The sequence below is a fragment of the Engraulis encrasicolus genome, chromosome 3 (genome assembly GCF_034702125.1).
Source record: "Engraulis encrasicolus isolate BLACKSEA-1 chromosome 3, IST_EnEncr_1.0, whole genome shotgun sequence".
Classification (NCBI taxonomy): domain Eukaryota; kingdom Metazoa; phylum Chordata; class Actinopteri; order Clupeiformes; family Engraulidae; genus Engraulis; species Engraulis encrasicolus.
In genome coordinates this window covers 50,175,254-50,192,356 of record NC_085859.1, presented here as the reverse complement: position 1 = coordinate 50,192,356, position 17,103 = coordinate 50,175,254, and the positions used below count along the sequence as shown (strand labels likewise).

The following is a 17,103-nucleotide window of genomic DNA, read 5'->3' as shown; positions in this document are numbered from 1 at the left end:
TTGGTACAGGGGCAGCCCTATGGGAGCGGGTGAAAATCGGGTATTTCTATCTATTTCTATAGCTCAAAAGGGCGGATTCATTTTATTATGTATTATTGTCCACATTTAATATGACGTGCCGTATTATGTGTTTAACATGCAATCATAATTAGAGTGAATGTGGAATCGTGCAGTATAAGTGCCTTCCTTATAGAAGTATTATGGTAGTTCTCCATCTCCTCAAAAGTATGAAAGGCCAGGGTTTTAATCTAATGCAAACCTCATAAAAAAAACTTTACGGTGAAAGAAACAAATATGTGTCTAGACAGTGGTCACACATAAATATCATATTTGCTTAACGGTTTATGAAATGAATATGGCGGTATATTTCTGGTCTTGTAAATTTCAAATCCTGTTTTCTAATTAAGTGTGTAATTAAATTGCAGACATAGTTGTGTTCTTGTGGTTTAATGATTGGGCTTCTGTACCAGTCAATATGTGGGTGGAGGCAAAATCGTATCGTAGGCCTACCAATTCAACCTCGTCATCATTCACAAAAGCTAATCACCTGGCTGAGTTGGCCAGGTAAAACCAGGTCATTTGGAATATGTGGTACTGGATTGGAACAAATTAAAACATTTTGCCCATCACTGGTGGGGGAGTCTACCAGCACCTACATCCATTGCTGAAATACCCTGCAGTTAGGCCTCCCAGCTAGTAACATCGCTCCAGGTTAACTGTCACTGTAAATAAAATAATACGTCGCTCTGCACAATGTAGCCTAAGCTATGCAGTGTCAATGTTGGGTTGAATGTTGTCTCGTTGCCTTCTTTATGAAATTGCTTGGACAACACAACCTCATTGCATAATTACCGGTAGATGAAAAGAAATACAGTTGACCAGACAGTATCTGTCAAAGTCAAAACAATACCTAGTCCTACATATTCCGAAACTGAAATTAAACTGGAAATTCACTGAACAACACACATGCGGCAAAACAAGAATATTCATGAAAGCTATTGCACCTACAACGTGTCGTATGACAAAATGTTAAGATAATTTTCATGCAGGCAGTTTCAATGTCACAGCACTAAAGCCTTAGTAGATTGGTAGATATGCCACTGCCAATCTTCCCACAGCATCAAGAATGAACTATACTGTACTTCCTGTTTTTCATCCAATAGCTGATCATACAGGGGTGGGGAACCTGTTTCTCAATGGTCCCTCACAGCCCTTGAGGCTGTCTAATCCGGCTGCTGAAATAATTTCAATGTTATGCAGCTTCACCTGAAATATGACATGTTTTGAAGACGAATCTCAGAAATTGCATTTGCAATACAATTCAGGGGACCTAGAGAAGGTGGGTCTGTTAAGTTGGCTGCCTTCAACATAGGCCTAGTGCAGGGGGAAATCCTGGTTTGTGTAGGAGCAGGAAAGGATCTGCAAACTGCTTGCAAAAGTCTCAATTTATTTATATTCCAAATAAATTAAGTCTTTTGCAAGCAGTGTGCAGATCCTTTCCCGCTCCTACATGTGACAGTTTTTTTATTTGGCACCTGCTGATGCTTTTCTGTTGGATGTCAGCGCTTTCCACTACACTCTAAATCCTGGTTTGTGTTCATAGTACGGTCCTTGGGGGACTTTTATAGCCCTTGGAAGACTTTGAAGTGGCCCTTTGAATGAAAAAGCTGCTCTACAAAGAGCATACCACATTTATACCAAGAATCAAATACTGTGTCTAGACAATGATAACACACACTAACGACCCTTAATGGTTTATGAAATTAAGTAGCGGTGTTTTCTGCATGGTCTTGCAACACTTGATTGTCTTGTGAAATGTTTCTTCAAAATGACTGAGTGAGCAATTAAACTGCAGACGTGGTCGTGCACCTCTCTGATTGGGTATTATTGAATAACTATAGGCTTTATAATGACATATGTTCTGACAGAAAAACAAAGCTGTTGGGAAAACTGATTTTAGCTGACTGGCGGGAGGAAGGTAAGCAAGATTCAAATTTTTTCACTTAAAAACAGCAAGCTTTGCAGTCAATAACAATTTAAAATGAAACATGTTTTAACTATCTAAAATTAGATATTTTTATTGAAATGTATTTTTGCCATAATGTAGCGTACTGTATTTGTAGGTTGGCAGCGGATATGAAGGCTATCGTAATATTCTTTGGAGGTCTTTGCTTCTGCTTTGCTGCACCAGTAAGTTCATGCAACATTTTTCTATGATCCTTTCTCCCTCACCTGTAAGGCAAGGCAAGGCATGTCAAGTCGTATGGCAGTTCAAACATAATCAAAACAATACTAAAGCTGAAAATAGTATGTAAGCACATCAAATAATTCCGAAAGGCTATATGTATGTATGGTACAAAGATTTATAATAGTAAGAAATGTTTTAAAAATGAAGCAAGTAAACTCATTAAAATAACTAGCTTATTACATGTTCAATGACACATTGTGTGGTGCTCTTATCTTGCAGATTGAGGAGCAGCAGTATGGAGACGCAGAATCAGACAGCAATGAAGGGGTGAATACAATTCAATCCAGTACAATCACACCAAATGCAAATAAAGCACAGTATCACAACTATTAAGGTGACTCAAAGGCCTATGTGTTTGGCATTTCCCCACACAGAGACAAGTTATTGTATTGTATGCATGCCTAATGGGTTAATACAAAGCGTGTTGACTTGTATAGCATCACCAATATCGTCTTTTTATGGTTTTGCAAATTCTAACGTGTATTAGTTAACACTTTCCCTTATTGATCTGCACACTGAAGATGGAAATGTACAGAGCTGTACTGCATGCTTTTATTTTTAGCACCAACATATACTGTATGTCAGTTAGTCTGTCAAAACCGTTTCACTTTTCTGAGTGTTCGCATTAGGGATGCAAACGATTAATCGATTAATCGACTTTAATCGATCAATGCATTAATCGATTAAAAAACATTAATCACAATTAATCGACAATTCAACTGATAAGAGACCCAGGTGAAATGGGCATGTGAAGAGTGTGTATGAAGAGGGGTGTGAATAGAGGAAATATTTAAATCACCTTTGGATTAATGAATTGAAATAGAATTAATTTAAATGTGGTATTTTATTTTATTTTATTAAAAATTTTAGATTTAGTAGTTTTTTTTTTAGAATCATTGAGATTTCGGGGGGAAAATGCCGCTTATCAATTAATCGTTAGTCGATCGATAAGGCTAACTAATCACTAATCATTAAAACTAATGATTAATGAATTCATTGATAATTTGCATCCCTAGTTCGCATCTGACTTGGGTCAGTTTGTCTGGTTATTTCCACAGAGAAAACCAATAGATTAAAAAAAATGCAGTAATACAAACTCTGTGTTGTCCTTAACAATTATGCCTAATCCCTCCTCGCCCTTACTGGTACTTACATGTATTGTTTGCCCCCTCCATCCCTCCCTCCCCAGGGCCTGAGGACTTTGCTGAACGAAGTGAAACAGACGCTCTCCAATATCAACACACACGCGCAGCCGGAGCCACCACAACAACCCACACTGGTAGCTCCACAAAAGGAGGAGCAGGAGCAGAGCCCTCTGTCCCCCAGCATCAGCGCCTCCCTCCCGCCTCCACCACCTCCTCAGCCTGCTTCACCTCCTGTACCTGCTCCACCTCCTGCACCTTCTGTCATTACAGTTTCTGCTGCAGAGCCCAGCCCAGACGCAGGTGCTGCTGCCGCCCCATCCCACACCCCCCAGATCCACCTGGTCATCTCTACGCAGCCCCAGCAGCCCGAGGTTGTGAACCCCCTGCCCCAGGACCCCGCAGCCGCAGCCGGCGCCAACCCGCAGCTCATCCCGCCCTGTACGGTGCAGCCGGGTGCACAGCTGGCCGCGCCGTGCTACCTGACCTACACCACCGGTGGACTCCCGCAGCCAGGAGTGTCACCTTTCCTCCCCTACGGCCCTCCACCTGTCGCCCCCCACCTGGGGCCCCTCCCCTACCCTGCCATCGGGCACCACCCTGGCCTTCCTCCTTCCTTTAACTCACTGTTGAATCCCCATGCTGGACCATACCCCCATGCCGTCTCTCCCCTTAACCCAATGCTGAACCCCCACACTGGGCTGCCGCATGGCGCTGTGCCCCTCAGCCCACTGCTGAACCCCCACACTGGGCTGCCTCAAGGTGCCATCCCTCCCCTTAACCCACTGCTGAACCCCCACACTGGGCTGCAGCATGGTGCCATGCCCCTCAGCCCACTGCTGAATCCCCATGCTGGACCATACCCCCCTGCCGTCTCTCCCCTTAACCCACTGCTGAACCCCCATGCCGGGCTTCCTCAAGGTGCTGTGCCCCTCAGCTCATTGTTGGACCCCCACACTGGGCTGCCTCCAGGTGTGCCACCTATTACTCCACTGATTAACCTTCATGCTGGTCAGAACCCAGGTGTTCCTCCCACAAGCCCATTGGTTAATCTGTATTCTGGGATGAACCAAGGTGTTCCTGCTGCCGTCTCGCCATTGGTTAATCCCTATGCACCTGGGCAGAACTATGGCCTGTCTGCCTTGAACCCGTATGGTCCCAAACTGCCAATTGGGTTAGGGCAGCCTCTACCACCTATTGGCATGACCCCTCCTATCATCTTCCAACAGGCTCAAACGCCAAGGGGAGGGCAGGCAAACATCTGAGAGAGAGAGAGAGAGAGAGAGAGAGAGAGAGAGAGAGAGAGAGAGAGAGAGAGAGAGAGAGTGTGCGGGAGGGAGGGAGGAAGGGAGAGATAGAGAGAGAGTGAGAGGGAGGGAGAGATAGAGAGAAAGAGGGTTGGAGAGAGAGCAAGGTCTTCATAATGATGTGTAGTAGATTAATTTTGTATACATTTCTAAAATGAACTGTTGTGCCATTGCTTTTTAGTGCACTGTTGTATGTAAGCCCAGTCTTTTCTGGGTGATGGTTTGTTTTTGTACTGAATGCACAGTAGATTAAAATGACAGCTTCACTCATACTACTGTGAAGCAGTTGCCTTGTTTACAAACGGCTTTAGATCAACTTTACAGGAATCTACCCACTTTCTGTAAACCTGTATGAACCCGTTGTATCACCTGGTTATGTATTTTCAATCAAATAAAAAATAAGAAAAGTGGTGAAACAAATAATTCAACAAAGAAATAAAACCGGTGTTTTTAAAGTGTTCTTTCAAAGCACAAATGTGGTAGGCTCCAAAGGTACTTCAACAATAGCGATGAGGCAAGACTATGGCAAGACTTGAAAATAGGGCACTATTATGTTCAAAATAGGATGTCATGTTGCAACTTGTAAATTTTTTAAATGTTGCTTTTTTTAAAGGAAGGTGGTGAAAACTGGGTTGTGATTTCGCCTCTAGGTGGCAGTATAATGCAGTCTGTGTTCTCCCGTTGGGTGCCTCTCATTTCAGAATGTCTGTTTTCGGGGGCCGGGTACCTTGTGTCTGTACTGACAAAGGATAATGAAGAATATGACATGGAAATGAATGGGAGAGAAAAGTAGCGTAGGTTTAGGAAAGAAAGTCTCCTGCTCCCTCATCCATGGCTGCAGTTGCCCATATACATGGGTTCTAAATTGTTGTTTTCTTCTGACTGTGCGACACTACACAACTCAACCTCTGATTGTTGGAAACCGCTGTCGGTCAAAAAATTAGCTCATGTGGCTGGCTGCCAGTGTCTTGCTCCTCCTCACAACATCATGTTTAGAAACAGAGTGAACCCATGTATAAAAGTGTCCAACCTCACATTGCTTCATCAGGAACTGAGAACCTTTATTATCACTTTGGATAAAAGCATCTGCAAAATGCTACAGGATGTGATTTAGATGTATGCCCACTTACCGGTCCCAGAAATCGTGTGTTGATGCTTTTTTTAATGCCCTAAAAGCCACTTTAAGCACCCCGTGGTGTAGTAGTAAGTGACCACATGATGATTTTAAAAGCACTACTTTAGTATTTGCTTTTTGGGCACCCTCATGAATTGAATCATCTAGTGCCTGGAAGGCATGATGAAAACAGGACACCTCTGGATGGTGCATTCTAAATAATGTAGAAGGAAATTAATACATTTGTAGATGAATGAATGAATGCAATGAGATTCAAAGTCAAGGAGGGTCCCGAGGCGAGGAGATTCATTTCTCACATGCATATTAGAAAAAAGTAAGACAGTGAAATAAAAGTGAACGAGTGAGTGAGTGAGTGAGTGAATGAATGGGCAGCCGTGGCCTAGTGGTTAAGGAGATGAACATTTGGAAGCTGATGAAGACTGTGAAGTCGAAACGTTATCCAGCCATGAAATAATAAAAAGAAACAAAAAGAATGTTAAGTGTGCGGACCTCTCACTTTGAAACATAAGGAGATGAACACCTCATCTCATGGTTGCAGGTTCGAATCCCATCCTTCCACACTCCATGGCTGAGGTGCCCTTGCCCAAGGCACCTAATTCAATACTGCTCCAGGGACTGTGATCACTTCCCTGTAAATAACTGTAAGTCGCTAGCCTGATTATCATAGACTTTAAAATCTCGATTCGATTTTAGAGCCGCTGAAGATGTTGGCGTCACTAGGAGGGCAAAGCCTGGCTTGTAAGCTTTGGATAGAAGCGTCAGCTAAGTGTAATGTATTGTAATGTAATGTAATATAATGTCATTAAATAATGAGTGAATGAATGAATGAATGAGGGCAGTGCAGATGTGGGGAGTGGAGGGGGAGGGGTGATAAATATTTGATTTGTGGCTCTCGCTGTGCCCTTGTAATATTGATAGACATCAGAGACCACAGGGCTAAGGCACTCTCTCTCACACACACACTCACTTACACACCAGTAGTCCAGTCCCTTCATCCATACACACACACACACACACACACACACACACACACACACACACACACACACACACACACACACACACACACACACACACACACACACACACACACACACACACACACTCACACACACCTCAACCTCGAATACTGTATATGACAGCCACAGTGAAAACATATTGGGATAAAATCTGAAGCTGAAGGAAACTCACAAACCATGATTATTGTAGCCATTCGCACTTCAATTACACACATCTCATACTTACGGTAGGCCCTACGTGCATGCTCGATTAACATATTATGAGGTCGCAGCTCCTTCCAGATCCATCAAACATCCAGATTCTAGCCCATGCACTTTGTTGTAACAGTGAATTCAGAAATGCAGACACTTATGTCTAAGTGTGGGTCCTATGGAGGGATCCAGTCCCTGCTCTAGGGCGGATGCGCAGGTGTGTGTGCTGGAATAACAGATTCTGAGTTGGCTGGTTCATCAGGTTCAGTCTGTCAGACCCTCAGGCATCCAGCCCTTTAATCTTAACCCTTTATAGGGCACACAAATCTCAACATCCGAGTGAACAAAAAGTTTGATAGGCTCCAGGCCACTGCTGATTGGTCAAATGTCATGATGTCACTGTGTGAAAGCCTGATTTCTCCTGATTAATTACATATAACCTTCTTGTTGTACACAATTGTAGAGGCATGGCAGGAGCATTTGTAATAGGTGTGGAAGTGATCAAATATAGTCACTTGCCCTATAAAGGGTCTCGAGTGTATAGTGTGCACATGGTTTTACTTTCTGTACTTTTATATGTGTTTTGTGTTTGTGATGTATGGGTATAATGTCTGCATGTCTGCATGCCAACTATGCTAACTCTGTCATATTGTATTTATATTGATGTTTTTTTATTGATGTATTCATAAGTGTGCATTGTCCTAATGAAATAAATGGAATGAATGAATGAATCCAGCCCTTGCATTTAGTTACATCGTATTCAGGGACACTGTCTTCCTCTATGCATTGAATGTGTTACGATGAATGCTGTTGGAAGGTCACATAGATGCTGGAGAGAGGCATTCCACAGTGACTGCACTTATTCCAATGGGAAAGTCAAACTGATTTTCTGTGGGTTTAGTTCAATTTGTTATGAAGGGATAAGCGCAAGGGAGGAATCATGCCTGCTGAAGATATTCCAAGTTCACAAGGGTTGACCGTAAAGTCAGAGAGTGCATCTTAATATGGGACCTTGCCTCCTCCACTTGCCTCCTCCACTCACTTCTCGTCATGATGACATCACTGACAACAGCATTATATTTCAATATCTTGCAAAAGCTCAATTGCAGAGTCTTTTTCTCGTGTGCAATTGTTATGGTGAATGAAAAACAGTCCCTCAAAAGTTGTTGTGGCTAGGCTGACAGCTGGGAAACTTTATCGTTTTCTCCACGGAGGAGGGGCCAGGAGGCGGGGTGAGGAGACAAGCACAAGTGGAGGAGGCAAGGACGCATATTAAGATTCACTCAGAGTGGCTCACTTTTGGTGTAGTGAATTTGTCGTGCGAAAATAAGACAGGTTTGTGCAGGCTCAAACATCCACATCAAACATTACAGTCAGATTGACTTAATCTGGTGGGTAATGCATTTGAATGAAAGCCCACTAGGGAGAGACACATGCACGCCAGAAAAAGAGATTGGAAGGTCTAGGGTTGCCAGACGAGATGAGCCCAATAAATGCTTAAAACCCGCCTGGAAGCACAAACTCCCGCCCAATTTGAACTAAATTCTATTGATTTCTATGACCCTAAACCCACAGAAAAACCTGCCAAAAAATGCCATTTTTACCCACAGACGCCCATCCTAAGCAGCCCAATTGGGTGGGGAATCCGCCCAATCTGGCTGGCAACGCTGGTGAGGTCGCAAGTTCAAGTATCCAGATCATCACACTGCACTCAGAATGACTTAATCTGGGTGTAGTGGATTTGAAGTGATGCACATCAGGGAGGATACACATGTGCGTGCTAGAGTAAAGACGCTTGGAGGTCGCAGGTTCATGCAGTCAGGCCCTCATGGGGTCTTCAGGCTTGAAAAGCCAGGTCATGTTCACGGCGAGATCATAGCTCACATTTTTTTGCATATAAGCCTGCATTATTTAAACATTTTTGCTTCCTCTTTGGCTGTTTTTGTCTCTGTGCGTGTGTGTGTGTGTTTGTGTGTGTGTGTTTGTGTGTGTGTGTGTGTGTGTGTGTGTGTGTGTGTGTGTGTGTGCGTGTGTGTGTGTGTTTGTGTGTGTGTGTTTGTGTGTGTGTGTGTGTGCTTTTCTTCTTTAGGGCCGCTGTGAGAGTGTGAGATAGAGGTCACTGAAAAGCAAGCCCTACCTTTCAGCTTGGAGTTATGCATAGACACAGACACGCACTCATGCATTTATTCCCCTCTCCCCTCTCCGCTCTCTGTCCCTCTGTCTCTGCCTCTCTCTCTCTCTCTCTCTCTCTCTCTCTCTCTCTCTCTCTCTCTCTCTCTCTCTCTCTCTCGCTGTCTCAGTGTAGTAGACAGGGAAGCAGACGTGGTCAGTTGTCAAAGGGGTCAGTTGTCCAAGGCCCCGCGAAACGTTGACCCCAGAATCGGCTTCTCATTACATTGTTTGTATTGAGTGGGGGGACTTTACAGATGACTTGTCCCAGCCTTGGCCAAAGCTGTCAGTGACCACCTGATAGTAGTAGTAGTAATAGTTCGGGTTCCAGGGGGCGCTGTGGCGCAGCATGCTAAGCCCCCCACATTTGGGCTTGCGGTTTGAGTCGGACCGGGGTAATTTCCCAGCCCTCCCCCATCTCCCTCTCCCAAACATTTCCTGTCTGTTCTCCACTATCCTGTAATAATAAAGGCCGTAAGGCTCCAAAAAATACTTACGAGATACTGTAAAATAAAAAATAGTTTGGGTTCCATTCATATGAAATCAGATGAGGGCTTGTTAGCTTGTTAGCTCCTCCCATAGCATAAACTTACAATATAATCTTATAATATTATGTGATATACAATCCTCATATGGGAATTCATAATAGCAAAAGGGATGGCCACCTGAGATTTGGCAGCCTGAACAAAATTCTCAAAATACCATCAAGTTAAATAAATGTACACTATACATATTGTAAATCATTAAATGAGTCATGGGGAACAGCTGTTATGAAATGGCACCACAAAGACAGGAGAAGTATGCTTAAAAACTATGAGCTGCCACCATGTCAGCTCTTAAATAAATAAAACTCTCTGTGAAGCATGTCACCTCTGCTGCCACTGTAACGATAGGGCTATGTCATCTCGCATACAGGGCATTTTCCTGGTGAACTGACAGTCATCAGGGGCCAATACTGCCGTTTTTGTTTGTTTGTTTTTTATTTTTCCCTAACAGTGGTGTGTTTCTCTACACCATCATTGCTAGTTTCCTTACCAACTTACTACGAACTATGCCTACAAAGAAACAACTGAACAATTTCTCGAAAGCCTCGTGCAGGCGTACTACAGGTACATGCTCCGATGTTTACAACTTTGCTATAGTCCCATGATTAAATCTACAACTTTGCTATAGTCCCATGATTAAATCTACAACTTTGCTAGTCCTATGTTTAAATCAACAACACATTCGTTTCTTGAAAGCAAAGTTGGGAGTGAACGTTTGTACCACAGTCGGAAATGTTACAATTAGCATGGTTAGCTCATTCCCCGTTGTTTTAGGAGGCATTTTACTCTTGATCGCCATCGTGCAATGTTGTCATGTAAAACACATACAGTGAGTCCAATATGTATTTGATCCCTTGCTGATTTTGTTGGTTTGCCTACTAACAAAGACATGATCAGTCAATAAATGTTATGATAATATGTATTCTAATATGGAGAGAAAGAATATCAAAAAGAAAATCCAGAAATTAACTGAAGAGAATATATATTAATTTATTTCCATTTCATCGAGCAAAATAAGTATTTGATCCCCTGCCAACTGATTACAGTTCCGGGCCCACAGACCAGATGGGCACTTCCGATCAACTTGTCATCTGAATTAAAGACACCTGTACATACTAACATGCATAAAAGACACATTGAATCAGGGGAATCAGTCCATAGCATAAGTGAATCAGTCACACTCCAACCTCACCAGCATGGGAAAGACCAAAGAGTGGTCAAATGATATCAGGGACACGATTTTAGACCTGAACAAAGATTAGATGGGCTGCAAAGCCACAAGAAAGAGACTGGGTATTAATGACCCAGCTGTTGATGCGTTTCTTCCAAAATGTGAGGAATACAAAACGACTATCCATCAGCCTGCCTGGGGTTCTATACAAGATTTGACCTTTTGTAGGGATTTGATAACCATGAGAACAGAAGGAAATCACCCTAGAGTTGTACGGGATGAACTAGGCAATGATATCAAAGCTACTGGGACCAAAATCACTGAGAAAACTACTGGTAGCACTTAATGCCACAGAGGTTTAAAATCCTGTAGTGCACACATGGTACCTCTACTTCAGAGGGAACCTGTGCAGTCCCACTTGAGGTTCGCCAACGGACATCAGACTGGTTTAGGATATGATAAGGAGGTGCTGTAGTCAGATGAAACCAAAATCAAGCTGTTTGGCATTATCACAAATCAATGTGTTTTGAGAAAGAGTACTGCTGTCTATGATCCCAAGAACACCCTCCTCACCATCATGCATGAAAGTGGTATCATTATGGTTTGAGGGTGTTTGTCTGGCCAAGGCACAGGACAACTTCACACCGTCAACGAATGGATGGAGGGAGACATGTAATGTGCAATCCTGAGTGCAAACGTCCTTCCCTCCACCACTACACTGAAGGGTGGGCCATTTTTGGATCTCCCAACATGACAATAATACACAACATACAGTCAAAGCAACGAAGGAGTGGCTCAATAAGAAGCATATTAAAGTCGTGAAGTAGCCTAGACAGTCTCCAAATATTAACCCTATAGTAATTCTATGGAGAGAACTCAACCTCCCATTTGCCAAGCTACAGCCACAAACTATTAATGTTTTAGAGATAATGTGCAAAGAAAAATGGGCAAAAATATTTTCTACTATATGCACAAACATTGTCATCAACTAAAAGAAGCATCTGACCTCAGTGCTAGACAACTAGGGCTTTGCCAAGAAGCACTTTATCTTCTTTAGCTAGAGGGGTCAAATACTTATTTGCCTAAATTAAAGACAAATAAATTAAAATATATTAAAATAATATTATTCTGGAATTTCTTTTTGATATTCGGTCTCTCCATGTTTGAATACATATGATCATAAATGTATAGACTGATCATGTCTTTATTAGTGGACAAACCGGCAAAATCAGCAAGGGATCAAATACATATTGGACTCACTGTACAGTAGGAAAAACACACAAACACTTCAGTTGATTATTGTGGTAAAAAAAAAAACTTTATTATATCGGCAAATGCATTAAAAATCACCAATGCGTATCGGTCCTGTGATCTTCATCAGGGTGTTGATATATACTTTACAGACAGTGGGCAATCATACTGCAGTGAAGCAGTGGGTTAAGGACCGGGCATTTTTGGCTTCATGCTGTTTCGGTTTTTTTGTGTGTTTTTTTTGCTTTATGCCAAAAATGCCCAGGTTGTTTTTGGTGTCAGTTCAGCTCTGACTAAAGGGGATGGAAGTAAATGGGAACAGAAAGGAAGAGGTGGCCTAAAAATTGAGCTGCCATCATGTCAGCGTCTAAATACCTAACCCTGCCACTAATGGTACGGGGGAGTGCGACATATGAAATGCCTCCAGAAAGACAAGAGGAATGATATACGTAGAGGTAGCCTTAAAACAGAGCCCCACCACCATGTCATGTCAACCATGAAGCTACCATTCCACCTCTGCTCTGACACTAACGATGCTACGCGGGGGATGTTTTGTCCAGGCACTGAGGCACTGAAGCAGATGATCAGAGAGACGATGAGGAGAGCTGACAGGTACATGGAACCAAACAGCCAGGTGTCCCCCTCAGTGGGACAATGACAAACCACCCCAGAGACCCCCCCGCCACACACACACACACACACACACCACCCACACCACCCAAGGTACAAAAACCACCCACCCACACCATACCCATAAACACACACATGCACACACACACACACACACACACACACATACACGCACACACACACACACACACACACACACATGGGTGCCGTAAGGGGGTAAAGGTGTTACAGATTCTAAGGACCCGACAACACTGACAGGGTCCCTGAAAGGATGCTGATAACATAATTTGTCATTTTGGGGGCCTAAAATTTGAATCTTTCATGGGGCCCAACATTTTTAGCCCCGCCCCTGCACACACACACACCAAAGGTACCACCAACCACCCCACCTCACCCCCATAAACACACACACCCCTCCCTCCTACTCCTTCCACCCATCTGACTTCCTGGCTTCCTTCCTATATTTATACTGGAATAAAAACAATACAATGAAGATGTATGTGCCATTTTTAGATGCGTCCTAGCATCTCTATAGGAGGGTATGTCCGTCCCTCGGTCCCTCTGTCTCTCTGTCTGTCTGTCGGTCCGTCTGAAACGCATTCTTCAAATGAAAATTCCCTCCTGTGTCCACAAGGCGGCAGTGCATGGACGGACGCATCTTTGTCCGCCTGTCGGACTTGTTATTCTGTCACAGACGGGGGAGGAATGTAAAGATGATGAGGAGGTTGGTACAGGAGAGAGAGGGGTACATTCGGGAGGGGGGCAGGAGAAGAGAAGAAGAGATTCAGAAACAGAGAGGCTGTTGCTGCCCAAGACAGGGTGTAGAGTAGACACTGTCACTGCTGGCAACGTGAATCACACACAGTTCTCTTAGTGTTTTTGGAATAACATTCACTGTCGGTTTCAAATTGGGTAATGAGATAACGACTGTAACGGCAGTAAAGTAACTTTTATGGCGTTACTGAAATTTTAACTTTGACGCGTTACGTTCCTGCCACGTAATTGAATGACAGTAACGTGTTACTTTGTAATTCGTTACCCCAACGCTGATCATATATGTTCATGGATACTGACCAGTAGAGCTGATTCAAATTTTAAAACAACGAATAATAATACAAATGATAAAAATGCTCAGAAGAAAAGGTAGCCTAAACGAAATGCTTGCTCTGTTGAACGAAACGCCTGTATGATGAGCAAAACATCTGCTAACGAAACTCATATTGAACAAATCGCCCTGCTCCCTGTACATGTGCTTGAGTGAGGAGAGGGCAAACATGTGAGATTAAAAGCAAAACAGTTGCTAGATGAGATTGTGCGTATTTATCATTCAATGTTATGCATGGTGCTCAGTGCTGTATAGACTCCTAAGCACACTCAAGGGCCATTGACCTTGTGGTGGCGTTGTTTGGTCTGAAAGATATAGCAGTCTGACCGCCTGGGCTGGGCCCAGGACAAAAATCTCTCAATGGTCCCCCCTCCGGTTACCGGTTGCTGCTGGGGTAAGTTTTTAAACATTAGAAATTATATTGTGAAATTAGTCAAGTCATGATGATGACAATGATGATGATGATGATGATGGTGATGATGAAAGGAAATGAAATGAGATATGATGAATGAAACTCTACAATGTTGAACTGCCCTAATCAACCAAACCAGCCCGGACCTTCCCATATCCTAGAAGTATTGCTACCTCTGTACACATGCATGCGCGCACACGCACACACACATACACACACACACACACATTCCTCCTTGTAGACCTGTTCCTGTGTGTGTTGCGTGTGTGTTGTGTCTGGAGGCCACACTGCTCCAGAATGACGCACAGGCACACACACTCCAGACACAACTCTCTCTCTCTCTCTCTCTCTCTCTCTCTCTCTCTCTCTCTCTCTCTCTCTCTCTCTCTCTCTCTCTCTCTCTCTCTCTCTCTCTCTCTCTCTCTCTCTCACTGTTCCAGAATGACGCACACGTACACTCTCCAATCTCTCTCTCTCTCTCTCTCTCTCTCTCTCTCTCTCTCTCTCTCTCTCTCTCTCTCTCTCTCTCTCTCTCTCTCTCTCTCTCTCTCTCTCTCTCTCTAGAGTGACAATCCTCAGAGTATCCTCTGTTCTATACCTTGTCACCATACACACCACATTCTCCAGACACATTGGAGCAGTCACACACACACACACACACACACACACACACACACACACACAAACACACACACACACGCACACACACACGCACACGTACGCGCACACGCACACACGGGAAGCAATAACCCTCCCAGCATGGAGCCTGACTCTAAGTGGCATCGCTTAATTAGTGGACAGATTCACAAACCCTAAGCAGCACCGCCACCCGACCCCACACGCTGACTGACTCCCACCTCTCACCCCAGATGCCAACCCCCCCACCCTCCTCAATCCTCCACTCAGCACCAGCACCACCATCGCTGTCCCCAGACCTTGCCACCAATATGCCCCACACACTCCCTCTTCACCCCAGATACCACCAGATACCACCAGAGGTGTTGAAAGTAAAAGTTTAAAAAAAACACAGGAACTTATCTGAGTGACCACCTGTGTACTTTTCTCACGATCAGCTGATTGGATCAAATTTGTGGTGGGTTCTTGTTAGGTTTTAAGTGTTTTTCCAGTAACAATACATTCGATCTACCTCCTTAGGTACAATTGTGTAAATTGTGTAATGTAACTGGGGTTTTCTCACGCAGTCCGTCCCCCCACGGGGTCTTGAACTGGCCACCTCGTCAATGGGAGTCACAGCACAATACCGCTGGACTGAAGGACCAGTCCAAAAGCCCTTCGGGAGGGACTCGAGGTTTACTAACGTTCCACGCCACACTCTGCTTGTTGGCCTCCGTTATACTCACCCCCTAAACCTCACTCCCATCCCGGGTCAATGGCACCAGTGTAACCGAGGTGTTCCCACACAGTCCGTCCCCCATCGGGATCTCGAACTAGTTGGCCTCCGTTACAGTAACAGCTATGTAATATCATGTGCTAGAGTTGTACACCATGAGCCCTGTTGTGGCGGCACTCATCTGCCATGGGGCCCAGGTCATTTGCCGACCCCTCCCCGTCTCTCTCCCCATTCGCTTCCTGTCCACCTCTTGCACTGTCCTATCATCAATAAAGTCGTAAAAGACAAAAAAAGAATTTACTTTGAGTTTTACTTTTGACACCTTTGACTGTGAGCCACCCACCCCTACACTCCTCTGCACTCCTCTTCCCTTGTCCTCCAAGCATCACCATCACCCCAGACTCACCGTCATCCACACACTCCTCCACACCGCAAACCACTCAGCAGACCTCACTCACTGCCATCCTCAGACTACGTCCCCTCTCCACATTCATCATTTCAACAACAACAACATTCTGTTGTAAAAATAACCAAAAATAATGTGAACAAACAAAAAAAAACATCATTTGTTTGGAGATTTTTCAGTGTTACTTTGAGAATGTAATTTCTATTTAAAGAAATGAGCCAAACCAATGGGGGGGCGGGTATTATGTTCTCTTCACTGTGTACATTAGTAAGTCATCATCCAATATAATCAACATCATCGAGGAAACCATTACAACAAACATAAGTAGTTGCAGAATAAAATCAATTCTGCAATGACACAAGCGCTCGATTTAGTCGCCGCATTTATGTACTCCATCTGAACATTTCATCTGCATTAGCATTGAAAGCAAACGAGCTGCCATGAATAAATAAAAACAACCAAATGCGTTCAGGCTTTTAATGGTAAAAAAGCATTGCATTACATTACATTACATTAAGCAGACGCTTTCATCCAAAGCGACTGAACAACAGAGGGCCCTTCTAAGCAGTGGTGATGCTGACAGCAGTGAGACCTATTTGGCCTGGTTGCCCTCTTTCATACATGCATTATAAATGGTCCCATTACTAAACGTCCATTGCTGCATTAGCATGGCTCTCGTCTTGGGTTAAAACGTTTGTTGTTGACCTAGTCTCCTAGTGGAATAAAGGTTTAGGGGGACAAGAGGGTCAGCTGTTCCAGGCCCAGGGAGACAGGGGGCTCAGAACTGGAACCTCATTACATTGTATTGGGTAGCAGGTGGGGGGGGGGGCTTTCAGATGACTTTGTCCAGGGCCCAGCCAAAGGTCTCGGGGGCCTGAGAGGGCAGACCAAGCTACAGATCAAACATGCATACACAGACAGACAGACAGGCAAGCAGACAGACAGACAGACAGACAGGCAGACAGACAGACAGACAGACAGACAGACAGACAGACAGACAGACAGACAGACAGACAGACA

At 44.0% G+C, this 17,103-nt stretch overlaps 1 protein-coding gene across 1 annotated transcript; it reads left to right on the top strand.

The window, feature by feature from the left end:
• The first annotated feature begins 2,127 nt into the window (after nt 1-2,127).
• On the top strand, nt 2,128-15,551 carry LOC134445126 (uncharacterized). The gene is made up of 4 exons (XM_063194211.1): nt 2,128-2,190; nt 2,468-2,515; nt 3,438-4,362; nt 15,529-15,551. Exons 1-4 carry the CDS (start codon nt 2,137-2,139, stop codon nt 15,549-15,551), a joined length of 1,050 nt encoding a protein of 349 aa, XP_063050281.1. The 5' UTR covers nt 2,128-2,136.
• Nucleotides 15,552-17,103: the final 1,552 nt, after the last annotated feature.

Bases quoted from the DNA above. Each gene is read 5' to 3' on its own strand.
- LOC134445126 (XM_063194211.1), top strand. From the start codon at position 2,137: ATGAAGGCTATCGTAATATTCTTTGGAGGTCTTTGCTTCTGCTTTGCT. The intron at 2,191-2,467 runs GTAAGTTCATGC...CTTATCTTGCAG, and splicing joins GCTTCTGCTTTGCTGCACCA to ATTGAGGAGCAGCAGTATGG. The intron at 2,516-3,437 runs GTGAATACAATT...CTCCCTCCCCAG, and splicing joins AATCAGACAGCAATGAAGGG to GGCCTGAGGACTTTGCTGAA.